This window comes from Tympanuchus pallidicinctus, unplaced genomic scaffold (assembly GCF_026119805.1).
Source record: "Tympanuchus pallidicinctus isolate F22 unplaced genomic scaffold, pur_lepc_1.0 scaffold1, whole genome shotgun sequence".
Classification (NCBI taxonomy): domain Eukaryota; kingdom Metazoa; phylum Chordata; class Aves; order Galliformes; family Phasianidae; genus Tympanuchus; species Tympanuchus pallidicinctus.
The window spans coordinates 102,102,450-102,117,102 of NW_026294618.1; the positions used below are offsets into that span (position 1 = coordinate 102,102,450).

Consider the following 14,653-nt stretch of genomic DNA (forward strand, 5'->3'; position numbering starts at 1 on the left):
GCTGTGAGTTGTGCGGTTGAAGCAAGTGGTCCACAAACAATTGGAAAATTGGGTTTCCTTTCTGCTCAGCTTGCAGTGAGTTTGTTACAGAGGCTCTTTTTCATAGCAGCAGTAACTGGAAATAAGTATTTGCTAGGATTTATTTGACTGTCACAAGGCAATTTGAATGCCAGTTTGCAAGTATTTTCTTCCTTTTTTGTCTGCGTCTGAATGTCTGTGTACCTGTTACAAAAACATCCTGGTCTTCATCAGATTACTCTGCAGTAGTTTTGCTTACCTCTATCAATCACAGCGCAGCTTGAAAGGACCACTCTGATTCATGTTTTTCAGGGATATTATTCAGACCTCAAAACTGATACTTCCTTAGCCATGGCCAGAAAGCCCTTTCTGTGGTTACAGTCTGCTTTTCCTTAGCAATTAAGGGTCGGGTGGCATTAGAGTACCGACTGAGTGTAATAGCCACTTTAGCCACCTCCGCAGTGGGGAGGAAGCGTGCAGGGCATCTGCAGAGCCCAGGAGCAATGTGAGGTGGCCTCAAGTGACCAGAGGCACAGAATAGTGAAACTCATGGATGGAAAGGTCTGTACCATCCCAACTTTGATGACGCTTCTCCAAGAAGTGTACGCGTTCCTTCCAAATGGGATGATTTTCTGCAAAACTGAGATATGATCTTTCTGCTTACCTCGGAGCAGATTCATTTTGCTGCCTTACAGCTAGGTGCTGTAAGGTGAGGATTGTGTTTTCTGTTTCAGTGGCTGAAGCTGAACATTCCCATTTTTGATCTGCATTTTCCCCTCTCTTCTGAGTTTGAGGGTACTTGTGTATTTACACACAGATATGCAGGCTGACCGCTCCAATCAAAAGCAACAGATCTTACCAGCTACCTTTCAATTGCATCATGCTGAAGGCAAAGTATGAACATACACTGCCATAAGCACAAAGCAGCCAAGCTTCTGCCTGGCCTTTGAGATGTGTACCAGACCTCGATGGAGGGTAGGGTTTTCCTTATCCTAATAAATAGATTTTGTCTGGGGAGATGAGAGGCAGAAGGAGAGATCGTATTTGCCCAGTGCTAAATAAAGGGCTATTTATGCCTAATACATTGGCAGAATTATTCTGAAGCAATTCATCCGTGAGAAAATGTGGTCCTTGTGTCACTGCCAAGGTCAGTGAGACCTATGGTGATCTGCAGAATAAGTTCAGGTCATCCAAGTTAAATCTGCCTAGGGGCCTGCTTAGCTCATGCACCACATTTTTTCCAAGATTTATAAAAGCAAACATCTATAGATGAAGGCAAAGCTAAGGGTGTGGTAAGCACTCTCCTTTGAGCCAAGGTCTCCTGTTTTTCCTTTCTCCTTTCCAGGTTGCTCCTTCCATTTTCTTTCCATTCTTCTCTCTTCCCAGCACTACAGGATACTTGAAAAGTCAGTCTTTTCCTTCACATCACAGCCACTGCCTATAAACCTTCCTAGCTCATTCCACATGGACAGAAAGGACACAGGGAAGTTGTTGGTTTTGGAATGGGAGCAGCAACTGTGTGGTGTGCCCTCAGACAGAATTTGCTCTCGTGAAGCTTTTTGATTTGGTTTTTGGGGGATGTTTAAGCTTTGTTCTGGTTTGGTTTTCAGGCACTGTGTGGCTTTTTGCTAAGGTCTGTCTTTGCTTTGAGCTTTGTGTGAGGTTTTGGTTGAATGTTGGCTCAGGAGTGGATTCAAAAGAGAAATCACCTGGAGATGGCAATTTGTCTCCCTCCCTTCCTCCATCCTTCTCACAACAGATTCCTGCTGGTGATGCCATTAGATGTAGCAACATGAATAATACTCAAATTCTAGGTTGCCCTAGGAACTTTTTCTTTTCTTCCTATCAGTTTGCATATTCCAAGTAAACTGAGGTACCTAATGTCAAGGAGTGTATAGTGATGGAAGATGAAGAGGTAGAAATGAGGCCTGTGTGCTCCTGTAGGTGAAATGTAGGTTTTAACTGTCTAGCGTTGGTAGTTAAAGTCTTGACCTGACTTAACTTTCCCATTCATTGCATGTTTGGGGCCTTCTGAGATGTTTATTGTTTTTTGTTTAGCTTTTGCAATAAACAAACCAATAAAAACACCCCTCAAACCACTCTAAACTATATTTCTATCTTGCACTGTGAGACAAGCAGCAAAACACCAGACGCTGCGATAGTCACAGGAAACGGGGTGGGTAGCGATAGGACAAGGGGGAATGGTTTTAAACAGGGGGGAGACAGGGGAGGTTTAGGTTAGATATTAGGAGGAAGTTTTTCACACAGAGGATGGTGACACACTGGAACAGGTGCCCAAGGAGGCTGTGGATGCCCCATCCCTAGAGGCATTCAAGGCCAAGCTGGATGTGGCTCTGGGCAGCCTGGTCTGATGGTTGGTCACCCTGCACATAGCAGGGGGTTGGAGCTGGATGATCATTGTGGTCCTTTTCAATCCAGGCCATTCTATGATTTTATGAAGACAGAACATAGGAGTGTCTTGAACAGGTTAAGGTGGAGCTAAAGAGGATGAGCTAACTCAGAAGAATTGAGCTGCCTGATGGGGATGCTTAGGCCTGGGTCACAACAAGAAGGCAGCTCAGCTAAGGATGATTGAGAGTTCCCCTCTCTTGCTGTTCCTCCAGGAGGTCCTACAGCCTTGTAGGGTTATCAGGCCTCTTATCAGGGCGGATTCATGCCTCCTACCTGGATGCACTGAGATTTTATCCCAACTGACCCAAATGGGGGATTGCTAAAACAAATTTGTGTAGCTGAGACCAGGCAAGGTATGGGCTTGCTGCCAGCAGCTGTTGTGCCGAGCACAGCCAGCTGCAGGCTGTAGCCCTAGAGCCTGGCTCCAGGTTTGTTTTTCCCATTGTAACCCTTTTTCAGTACCACCTCATCAGAGCAGATTTGCCTTTTGTGTTGGAGAGGGACAGTCAAGTGGAAGAAAATTTGGTGTGAGCTCTGCCTCTGTCAAATCTACTTATCTCCCTTTGGCTTCTGTACCTCCTTCCAGAGGAGCAGCCACTGCTATTGTCACAGGCCCTCCAGAGCAGGCGGCCTTTGCTGGAATAACAAGAGAGTGGATTTGGAGCACCAGGCAGCAAGGAGCATAAGAAAAATGCTACTCATTCCGTCTACACTTTCCTCATAAAGGGTTTGTTATGGAGACAGCTGCTTGTTTTGTAATTAAGGTGTTTTCCTGAACTGGCTGTATGTGTGCTATAACAAAGGGTTTTGTCTTTGGAGAGTAAAGGAGGCTCCTGAGCATGCTAGGCAGCGCTGGCACTGGGTGAGGGGAGTCCCAAAGCCATCCTTTCAGCCAAGATTGCAAGTGTTATTAATGCTAATGATAACCACATGGTTATTTGACTCATCAGACTTTAGTACACCTGTGGAAGAGGATCTTCCAGGTGCATGGGGCCATCCCTCATTTCTGCCCTCCTTTCCATCACTGTGAGATATGGGCTCCTGCACTGGGAACCAGCAGACTCTCAGAAGGTAGTTTGGATTAACCTTGCAAAACAAATCAAAATTATCTTCCTCTTGTTTTAGATATAAAGGAATGATTTGTGGCTTAAGTTCAAAGCCAGGTGTCTTTTCACTAATTGCCCAATTAAGATGTTTCAGTGGGTGGAATTTGCTTGAGCAATTGGCTGATGCAAGTGGATCTTTATGATGTTGTGCGAGCTGACGGATGCTATTTGGAAGCACCAGCAATGGTAGCTGAGATGTTACTGTCAAAAGGCAAAAAGGAAAATAGCAGGGGTGTTTGTTCTTATTTCTCTTATTTTTTTGTCATTGATGGCCACAAAGTGACCACTGAATTTCGGGAAATGGAGTGTATGGTGCTGCCATGGCATGCAAAGGGAAGCTTAATGTCAGGTTTCTTTTAATCATGTTTAGTTTTTATTGTCAGATATTCCTGATGGATTTCCTGGGGCAGAGGAAATAGACTGCATTGGTTCTACTACTATTTTAAACTGTGGGTGACAGAAGCAGAAGAAATTACATTACCTACAAACAAGAACTTTTTCACTTGAAACAGAACACGTGGGAACTTCCAATTGGAAATGTTCACTGTGTACTTGACAGATCACAAATCCCAAGTTGCCCATGCCACATCTAAGCTACTTTTCTCCTGTCGGTTACAATCGTATGTCTCCTGTGACATATGGGATCTGGTCCTACAAAAGAGAATTTGGGGCAAACAGCATCTGAGCTACAGTTCCTGCAGGGCACGCTGCAGCTTGGGCTGGCCTTGGCTTGTCTGGAATTGGACTAAAAGAAAATGCTTTAGATTGGCTCAACAGACATAAGCGTTTTGGTTCATTTCAGCAAACAATGAAATGTTTTTTTTCCAGTAGAAAAATCTAATTTTCAATGGTTTGGATAGCGTCAAGGGCTTGGCACATTTTTCTTGTTGTAAAACATGAAATCTACAGCATCATCTCTGGAGCAAGCATGCAGGCAGGGCCCAGGGCAATATAACTCTTTTTGAGGGAAGGAAGCCTATTTAAATGCTCAGCTATAACAAACTGTTTCCACAGGTAATACGTCCCTTAGTTTATATCTAGTATGTGTCTGGTCTTTGCTTTTGAGTTTCTTATAGCTGCTTGTGCTCAATCCTGTGAGGGAATGTGTTTCAAAAAGACCCTTATTTGAACAAAGTAGAGAATGGCTGAAAAGCAACTTTTTTCGAGGAATGGCTGGGACTCCATGCTAGTTTTAGATAAAAACAAACAAAATAGCCCAACAAATTGTTTAAGCTCTTTCTCTGTTGGAGTAGGATGTTTTTTCTATTTAACCAGCTACTCTTCTTCTTCTGTAGGGTATTTACTTCCAGTTGCTTAAAGTAAACTTCTGTAGCTGGCAGTGGAAAGTTGTTTGCTTCCCATACAATGAACTGCTTTCTCTTTAATATTTCATATGGAACATAGATGTACAGCTTCAGAAATATCTTGCTCGTAATAGTGAAGTTTTGTGAACCTTATTAAGAAGTGCTGCACTGTGCAGAAGAACAGGTTTCCTTAGTTTTATCTGTAAAAAGCTGCCGAACAAATGAAAATGTGTAAAATCTGTGGGCTTTTTTTATGCCCCCAATTCATCAATGCTGTTCTTAACCTTTGTGTAGACAGCTAATTTGCTCGTTGTTTGCCTGAAGGGAATTCAAGTCAAAAAGGAGGATTGAGTTACTAGAAGAAGGTGCTCCTGTCTCTAGAGAACAAAGTACAATGATTCAATGAAAAAACTTTGAAAATTTGTCAAATGCCAGAGTGTAATTTATTCTGGTCCGGGTTACTCCATCTATGAATATTTGTGTAGGATATTTTTGCAACTATTTCCTTTACTATCTTGTAAATATGGATACTATCCGTGACTGACAGCCTCCTACTGCTCATGTCATGGGCTGAATCCTTGCATGAAACATGGAGTGCATCTCCTTAAGAGATGCGTGCAAACTGAAGCACAACAGTATTCCTTGCTAGTGCTCATTTTCAATCTTGCTGTTCCTCATTAACTTTTTACTAAGTGTATTTGAGAAGGCTTTTTCCTAAAGGAATAAGAAAAAATAAACCTGTCCCTTTCAGCCCCACACTTCAGATTCACAAGCAGACCTCCATCACTGTAAATCCTTTTTGGGACTGCTTCAAAGCTTGCTGAGTGTGCCAAGCTGACTGAACAATCACCACTCCCCAAAAAACCCAGAAGAACAACAACTCTCAAAACCTCTATGTTCTTCTTTGATTGCCCAACTCCATTCAGTGGTGGTGTGAAATGGCAGTTCTTGTTTTAAGTCCATGAGCAGCAGGTTGCGGCGTGTTCCTTTCACTCTTGCCCTTGTTTTACCTAAAAAAACATGTTGAATTCCTGGGTCTGCTTTCTGGGAGTTGGTGGTTTGTACCTTGGAGGAAAATTGCACTTCATGCATAAAGCTGTTCTTGCTTGGTGGAGAGTCAGTGTGGTGGATGTGTGGGTACACAACAAACTGGAGATGTATATCTGTAAAGGTGCAGAGATTGTAATAGTTACTCCAAGTTAGCATACAGCATTGAAGAAAGGTTACAGAAAGTCATTTTGCCACTTACAACTCTGTAGTAGATTATGTTGCTCCTCAAAGTTCTTAATGAATCCTGCTTTCCAGCAACTGAGAAGGTTACTAAAACAACTTGGATTTTTGAAGGGGTTAAATGAGAAAGGAACAGAGCTGTGGTTGGCCAGTGAATGGTTCAATATTTGTTTTAAGCAATGTAGGATTTCTCCAACATGTAAGGGCTTTTTAAAGAAAATTTTACTATCTATTTTTTTTTAATCACCCTACTGAAAAGCCCATGAACTTTGAGGCAGTGTGTTGCAATGCTTCAGTGCTGTGAAATATCTTAGTCTAGTGCAGATTTTCACTAGAGTATGGTCTATAAAACTTAGTACAAATAACCCTCATGCAATGGATATTTAGACTGTATTAGCTTATTGAATATGAAAGTATGTGCAAACCTTCAAGCTGAGTCCTTCGGAGGACATGGATCTTGCATCTTCAGTGCTCACCACAAAGGTGTGGGGAGAAGGCTTTGTAAGAATGGCTTGCATTTCTATGATATATCTGTATTGCAGACACAGGTTGATCACAGGACAGGGCTGCTTGCAGTGAAAAATGACCTGCTATATCTGGTGAAAACGCTTGTTGTGGGAAAGCAGTGTTCTGCTCTTCACCACTGAGAGCCAAAGGAAAAGTGTTTATGATCTGAAGAGCCACCAGGAAGCATTACTTCCTGGTTGAGTGTGTGCGGGGGTGCAGGATGGACTAGGGTCGGGCCAGGCTATGGGCAGTGCCGTGTGAGCGCCATATTGTACTGCATGGCCACTTCATTTGGACACTACTGTCTGTTCCTGACAGACCCAAGCCCTTGAAGCCTGGGGAACACTTTTGACTTGGTGCAGGTGAGTGGTTTTCCTGGAATCCAAGAGACCACCCTATTGCACAGGCCAGTTCACCTGCAAGTGCTTGAAAGCTGGGTTTTGAAGACACCTGACCTTTCAGCCTTCATGATTGAAAGGACTGAGACCTGAATATGCCATCCCTCCTGCCCTCCCACTACTGCAGGCCATGACATTGAACTGTTTTCAGTATGAAGCCCAGGGAGAAGTTTTCCAGTCACTGCCTAATTTCTGCAGCAGCGATGGCGTATAAGCACAAGCATTGCTTTCCAGCAGTACCTATTTTGCCAGTAAAGGTTTCCAGAAGATCACCTGTGACAAAGAGAGCATGAATGGCTCACGGAGAGGCTCTAACTTAGCTGCCCTGTAGTTCTGCCTCCAGATTTTGGAGAGCAGGAGGCACGGGAGGTGGCTGCGTGGGAAGGAGGCCCCGCTGGCATGGCCAGCTTGGCCCATTCAGTGGCCTGAATGTGATAAATGCCGCTTTATCCCGTCTTGAAAGGAACAAGATAGCGCGGCCTAAATGCCTGGGTGTGCTTAAATAGACAGCGTGTTTGAAATCCGAGCTGCCTGGTGGGCCGGGAGCTGCCACAGGTCACCTGCCGCGCTGCATGGGGATGGGCTTGGGTCCTGCACCAAATCGTCCATGGACAAACTGGAGGACAAATTCCTCTCTATGTCGGTTGGCCTCTTTCGCTGGAGCGTGGCCTATAAGGTTTAGTAAAAACAATTCTTAAATATTATTTGAAAGGACAAATGGCCACGCTGAAAGGTCTGACAGTTTGACGCATAGCGCATGGTTTGGGGTGTGCGGAGCCAACGTTCTCTTCAGCTTGTTCAACGGTGTCCGGCTGCCATGTCAAGCAGCTGTGCTTCCAGCAAGCCGACAGGCAACGTGTCTGCCTCACTAGCCTGAGATCCTTTCAGGCTCATTTGTGTGAGAGAGCAGAAACACAGCCAGCACCTCGGCTGGGTGCACAGAGTTGGGTGATGGGGTGCTGCCTATTAACACGCCGTTTTCAGCCATCGTATTGAGGCATATTACTGCGATCTTGCTGACAGCGCCTAAGGAAGAGGTGATGGGGAGCACCTTCCAGACAAAGGAGCTGGAAGGACTGAGCCCATCCGCGCCCTGATGGCGGTGGTCAGGCCTGGCTTGCGCGTTACGGCGTGCATATGTGCAGTGCAAACGTGAGCAGTGAGCCTGCTCTGCCCCCAATAGCCACGGGCCATTTTGAAGAGCCTCTGGCCCCTCAGTCACTGGCCTGCTAGTTAATTGCCACACGGACTTCGTGACACATGGGCAGATAATATGACATTTTCGGTTTCTGTCACTAGCAAACGCTACGGCGTTGCTTGCACTAGTTGCTAAGAAGCTGTCAGAAACCATTAGCAGCTGGCTAAAGTTGCCCTATGGCATTTCCTCATGGCATCAGCAAAACAAGCATAAATCACCCAGCGGAGCCTCCCGCTATACTAATGAGGCTGTAAGCTTGTTTATGGACTAGCATCATTTCTATGATTATTTCCACCTTTTCAGTTTGCCTTCATTTGGCGGCAGGAGAAGTCAACTTCAGGAACGAAGTCACTGCTGACATTTTACAAATGCGGTCCGTAGCTGCTACCGTGTGGCTGGTCAGCGCTCCTCAAGTTTGTTCAGCAAGCTTTAAAAAGAGGGGAGGGGGGTGAGGGAGGGGGAGACTATATCTCTAGAGACCTCGTGGAGGTGAGCGTCTCGAGTTGCAAAAGGAGATGGAAATGCTAAAATCCACAATCGACCCTTTAGACTTCTCCCCGCGGTTTGGTCTTTACGGGATCAATTTTCAATTTGAAAAAAGTGGAAGAGGTTAAGCAATTTATAAAAGTCTAGCGAAGAATTTGCTTTTCGGATAGCCGGGTGCTTTGTTATCCGCTCCCTCCCTTTCACTTTCTCTGGCTTGGGTCGGACGGGGCCAGGGTTTATTGTTTTAGGCTTTTCTGAACATGCACCAGTATTTACACTGGATTGAAAGCATTTGCTTCCAATGAAAATCTTGTCTTAGATTACAACCCAGCAGTGTAATTTCCCTCCCAGATGGGAGTAAAGTAGCAGTATTTGCCTAAAAACAGTAGGAAGAACAAACTGTGCATTAAGCCGAGGCTGTTTTTGGCTTGAGCTAATGATGTAACAGAAACCTTTTATTTGGGATAGGTCACTGCCAGGGATTGAAGGAGGTGATCTGGCTCACGCTTGAAAGGTTTCTCCATTGTATCTACATAAGTCTTCACTTAAAAAATCCTGTTCCTAATGCTTCTGCTTTCATACAGCAGAAATAAACAGGAAAGGTTCTGGGGAGTGTTATAGGTGGAATGCAGAAAGCTTTTCCTCTCCTAATGGAGGATATAATTCAGGTGCCCCGGAGGCATGCTTTCAGGAATTCTCTTGCCCGAGGTAATGGGAAGCTCAGGCTGCTTTAAGGCCTTGATTATCTATTGATGCACAAAGCTGGAAAAAAGTCATCTCCCTTGGATTATAGTAGATATTTCCATAAATTATCAATGAGTCCTCCTCCCATCAGGCACGAGGCAATGCCTGCTAAATTAATCTGAAGGGGGTTTGAAATGAGGAGAGAGTGTGTTTTAAAAAAATAAGGAGGGGGGGGGGGACACAATTGTAGGGAGGTGGTGAAAGGCAGTGTCATTAGGTTAGAAGCTTTTCATTTTTAATCAATGAATGCGTAATACTTTTCTTTTCCTTGTTTGCCTCTCTCAGACAGAAGTGGATTAGCCCGTGGAATTTTAAATGCTGTTGAGTTGTTTCCTTTGCTCATGTTTCTTTTATGAATTATTATTTTATATGGTGAATTGCTTCTCTGTATAAAAGCCCTTTTTTACATACCGAGCTTTCAAAGAATTTATCGGATATCTGATTTCTTCATAAAAGTCTTGTTTGTGTCTATAACTACTTAAGGTTACCGCCTCATTAAAGACACAGCCCAAGTCATAAGGACAGTTAGAAATTTGTCACAGTCAGGAAGGTACTAAAAATATAATGCTAATAATATCTTGTTTTAACTGCTGAAAGCTATTTAACAAATCATAATTTTGACAGCCTGCGTTCTTTTTGTGTTGATGATGGGCTTTTTTTGATTGGTAACAGAATTAGTTTTGATTTAGCCCTGTTCAGATGACTTCCTCGATCATTCTTGCCCAAGAGTGTAGAAACCACTTGCTTAATAACATCACAGCTCCGCACTGATACCAATGTGATGTTTTTGGAAGCCAGGCTGTATAGTTTAGTCCACGTGCAGAGAGTGAAAAGATTGGATTTCTGTGTGGACTTATAAACTGCTTTCAGGGTTTGAAACAAAAATTGCATGCAAACTTGAGAACACTACAACTTTTGCTTTGCTCTGACTGCCAGCCCATCAGCCCAGGCCAAAGCTGGCTGCTGCACAGTTACGTGCTCCTGGAGACATGTTGCTAATGTGATGAGATGTGTCTAAGACCTTCTCTGCATTGAGGAAATTCATACTGGATCAGTTGTTTAACACCTTGCACTGATGCGGTGCATCAACACAAAGCTGGGTGTTAATGTCAGTGTATGTCAAATTGGTACCTACTTATCCCACTATGAATTTCTATAGACTGGGCAGAGGGGAGGCCAGTTAGCTACCCGTGTCCCATCAAAAAGGCAGGGTAAGTTGGACATCTAGAAAAGACTTAAAGTAAGTGCTGTGCCAATCTTCTGGTTGTTTATGAATTTGGGGAGAGATTTTGGTATTGCAAGAGAGATGCATTCACCCAATTTTTTCTTCCCAGAGTGAGATGTTGTACCCAGCTTCACACACGGCCTGGGGATGCGATAGCATCAATGCTTTCCTAATTGCCATCTCAGCCAAAGTAGCTGATGGGGATTAGTTTTGGGAAGTGATGCAGTGTGAAGAAAAGCCACCTTTTCAAATGGGATGCATTGGAAAAAAAAAAAAAATAATAAAAATTAAGCACTTTTTGTTTGGGTTACACTGATGAATCCAGTGGCAGAAATGGCCACGCTGTCCTTCAGGATAACCCAGACTGACACAGTCCTGAGACCCTCCCTCACCCCGTGTCTCTTCCCCCCCCAACCCTTCAACCCCTGGTGAATTACAATGTTAAAGAATTTATACCTCATTTAAATATTCATGCAGTTTATACCCAAAGCCAGGCTTCGGCTGAAGTATATAAAGGTAGCATAAGTCAAAATTTGATTCACTATATTTACAGGTGACGGCTTGGACAACAGTGTAGCTTCCCCCAGCACAGGTGATGATGATGATCCAGATAAGGACAAAAAGCGACATAAAAAGCGTGGCATCTTTCCCAAAGTAGCCACAAATATCATGAGGGCATGGCTGTTCCAGCATCTAACAGTAAGTGAACTCTAGATCACATATGCAAAATAAAACATGGGAAATGTCATAGTTGTAGTAGTCATAGAAAGCAAAAATACGTATTATGTTACTGACAGGCAGCTCAGGGAACTTTTCTGAGCAGAGCTGTTGCCTCATTTGCTAGCTGTCAGGGGAGGAGCATGGAGCGTATCTTTTTATGGTTTTGGGGTGTTTTTGTGTGTGTGTTGTTTCTAGATTTTTGGTTGGAGTTGCAGTTGTTAACAGGACGTCACCACAAAATGTGGCTGAGCTTATCCTGCCAACCTGGGAATCCTGTCCTGCCCTCTGCAGCTCCCTGTAGCTGACATGGGAATCACTGCTTTGGAGCAGAGAGCAGTTGCAAATAACTGGGGAGCTCTAAAAACAAAGCATGGGAAAACAAAGACCTTATTCACATGTTTGTCAGAAGCTTCACGATGAAAGGTCTGAATGTATCTGGTTTAATAGAAAAGTATAATTTTTTTTGTGAGATGCTCTCATTCCCAGAGTGTAAGTTACCACTGCATTTAATATCATTGAGGGGAGGGGGGGTGGATGAGCAGCTATTTCTGTTGCCACAGCTACCTGCATTTATTTCTGGGATAAGAAATGAAAAGCTCTGGACAGGTGTGCGGGCTTAATCTGGATGCTGGAGCTCCTTTAAAGAGTTTATGTGATATCCCACACCTTCTAACGCTAGCATTTAGCCAAGTGTTTCTAATGCCATTCTTCTTTTTCATCAAATCCTGGTGATCTGTTGCTGTGTTGTCATCCACTGTGGGGATTTAAGCCTTCAGCCCAAGATCTCCAGCCTGCTTTCTGTGCTAGTGGGGTAAGGCCCGGGCAAGGGAAGCCTGTGCCCTGCAAGCAGTGGTGACAAGCAGTGTTGGCCTCTCGTCTTGGCCTCTAGGTAGGGACAGGGTGACACTAGCAGCTGCCAGCTTGTCCAGCCCCGTGGAGCCCAGCCAAGGGCATGCTCCTAAAGCTGAGGCCATGCTCCTGCAGTTTGTCCCTTCGTCCCCCGCTGCGCCAAGAAACCAGATACCTGCATGACTCTTGTCAGCACGGGGATCAGGCGGGGAATTCTGCCCTGTGCTGTCCCAGGTTGCTATGAATGAACCTTCATGCCTGAACACTCCTCTTCTGAGGCTGGGGAGAGCTTTGAATGCCCCCTGTTTAATTCCAGTCTCGATGCCAGCCATGCCACAGCTTTGCCAGCTCCCTAGCCCCATGTCATTTAGTGCATTGCCCCCAAAGGCGAAGGTCCCTTTTGGTTTGTTGCAGTATCACAGTGTCACAGTGACTTCTTGACTCTGATGAGCTGACAGGCCATTGCCTCCCAGCAGATGGATGTGAGTTATAGGGGCATCTCCATCCCAGATGGCCCAGGGTTGCCAGCAGTGCCCAAGCTGGCCTGCTGCAGCTTGTTCAGGTGTAGATTGGAGAAGATGCCTTGCAAGCTCTTCAGGCCAGACAGGCTGGATGCAGGGTGCAAGGAGCTTTTCACTCTTTTGCTGTGAAATAATGGTGTGCAAAAGAAAAGAGGAGGGTGCCTGTGGAGCTTGCCTGGGCACATACTGCTGAGGTGGTTTCTTCTCCTGGAGAGCTCATGTGCAGAACCCCCAGGACTGGCACAGTGAAGCTGCTGTGTATGCTACCTTACAGCATTTAGCTAAAGCTTACTTCGAAAAATTCACCATCCCCTGTGCAAATGAAACCCAGCTAGGTGGGGCAGACAGAATTACTGCAGGACAGCTTTTCTTTCTCCTGGCAGCAATGAGGCAGTTCCAGGCTTGCCTAGTTAGCTCAGTAAAGCAAAATCAGGTTGCGTTCCAAACCTTCATCGTCTAGGATCGTGGGGCAAAACTACTGTAGGTGAGGTAATGGATAGCTTCCCCAAAAGAAAACAACTCTGGACACTCTTGTAGGCTCTTTCAAGCCCGTGTTGCAGCTTGAAATGCTCTTGCTGGAGTGGGAACCTCCCCTAGAGAACTTGTGCATCAGGGAGGGCTCTAGAGGTTCTTCTGGGAGAGACAGGCAGAGCTCTGCTGCTCACCTGCCTGTAGGTGTCAATGGCAAGGGATCTCTCCCTTTTGCCCCCTGTGCTTAACCTGCCTTCGCTTTTCCGTCTGCGAAATGGCAGGGGGGAAACGGGCAGCGGTTAAAGGTGAGGTACAGCCTCCCCTTGGCCTCCACTAATTCCTAATTGGGCTGCTATGTAGGAGCACTCCTTTTCAAAAGCAAAAGATTTTTCTCACCATTATAATATTAATACACATCAGCGGCACGGAATTAAACAAAATAGACAGTAATTGCTGTGTCTGTCATACTAATGATTAATGGTTGGAAAGATTTAAAATAAATGGAGGTCTAATACAATCCTTTAAAAGTGTATAAGTTGGTTTAATTCCTCCTATGCAGTTGTTCCATCTCAAAGACTATTAAGTCTTCCTCTATGTACTGACTTCATTTCCTAAGGTTTGTCCCTTAGTTCTCATTTTCCACTTAGGAGGAAAATCTTTTTTCTTTATTGAAGAAAACATCAAACGCGAGGCCATCGCCTCTCCTCTTGTTGAGCTGTTTGGCCAATAGCTCCCACTCAGTGTCACGCTACAGCCCCCCATTATTTTGACTGATGTGCAGAGCTGAGTTGATGTATGCCCAAAGGGTAGTCAAGCGCTGTCTTCTGTGGATGCAGGCAGTATCTCTGCAACACTTCAGGGGATAAATTCAGCCAAATTGCCTTCCTTTCTGTTCCCCAGAGAATAACAACAACAAAAATCAGCTAAAACAATACAAGGAGTGGTGGCCAGGCTTACACACAGGGTTTTGTGGTTTTTATTTTTTCATCATTGCTTTTCCAACCGACATTTTATTAAAGTCTGTGTAGGAATAGCTGCCTAGGTTGGCCATTAGTTAGGTACAGCATTGGAATAGCTGCCTAGGTTGGCCATTAGTTAGGCAAAGGTTGGAATAGCTGCCTAGGTTGGCCATTAGTTAGGCAAAGCATAGCGGTGGAACTTGTTGAGACTGATGTTGGTGGGTTGTTACACTGGCCCATATATTTTGATGCTCGTGAAATTGGGTTTTTGGAGAATGCTATGAATTTGGAGTGAAAAGCTATTTTAAAATAACCATTAAAAAAAAAGAAGAAAAAAAAAAAAAAAAGAAAGAACCAAACAGGCTGCTGATAGTTTGAAGAACTGAGAATGTCCCTAAACTGTAGAAGCTGAGCTCCAAATGAGTTGGGCTTTATGGGGTGGGATTGGATGAGCTGAAAATACCATCACAGGGGCTGGGGTAGAACAGTGCTGGGCTGGAGCTGG

General features: G+C 44.6%; 1 protein-coding gene across 2 annotated transcripts in view; it reads left to right on the forward strand.

The window, feature by feature from the left end:
- The window catches only part of MEIS1 (Meis homeobox 1), a 93,412-nt gene that overhangs the window by 36,244 nt on the left and 42,515 nt on the right, over positions 1-14,653 (forward strand). For both annotated transcript variants that reach the window (XM_052702975.1, XM_052703049.1), the window contains exon 8: positions 11,182-11,327. In XM_052702975.1, the coding sequence (XP_052558935.1) occupies positions 11,182-11,327 (146 nt within the window). The remainder of the gene's footprint in view (positions 1-11,181; positions 11,328-14,653) is intronic.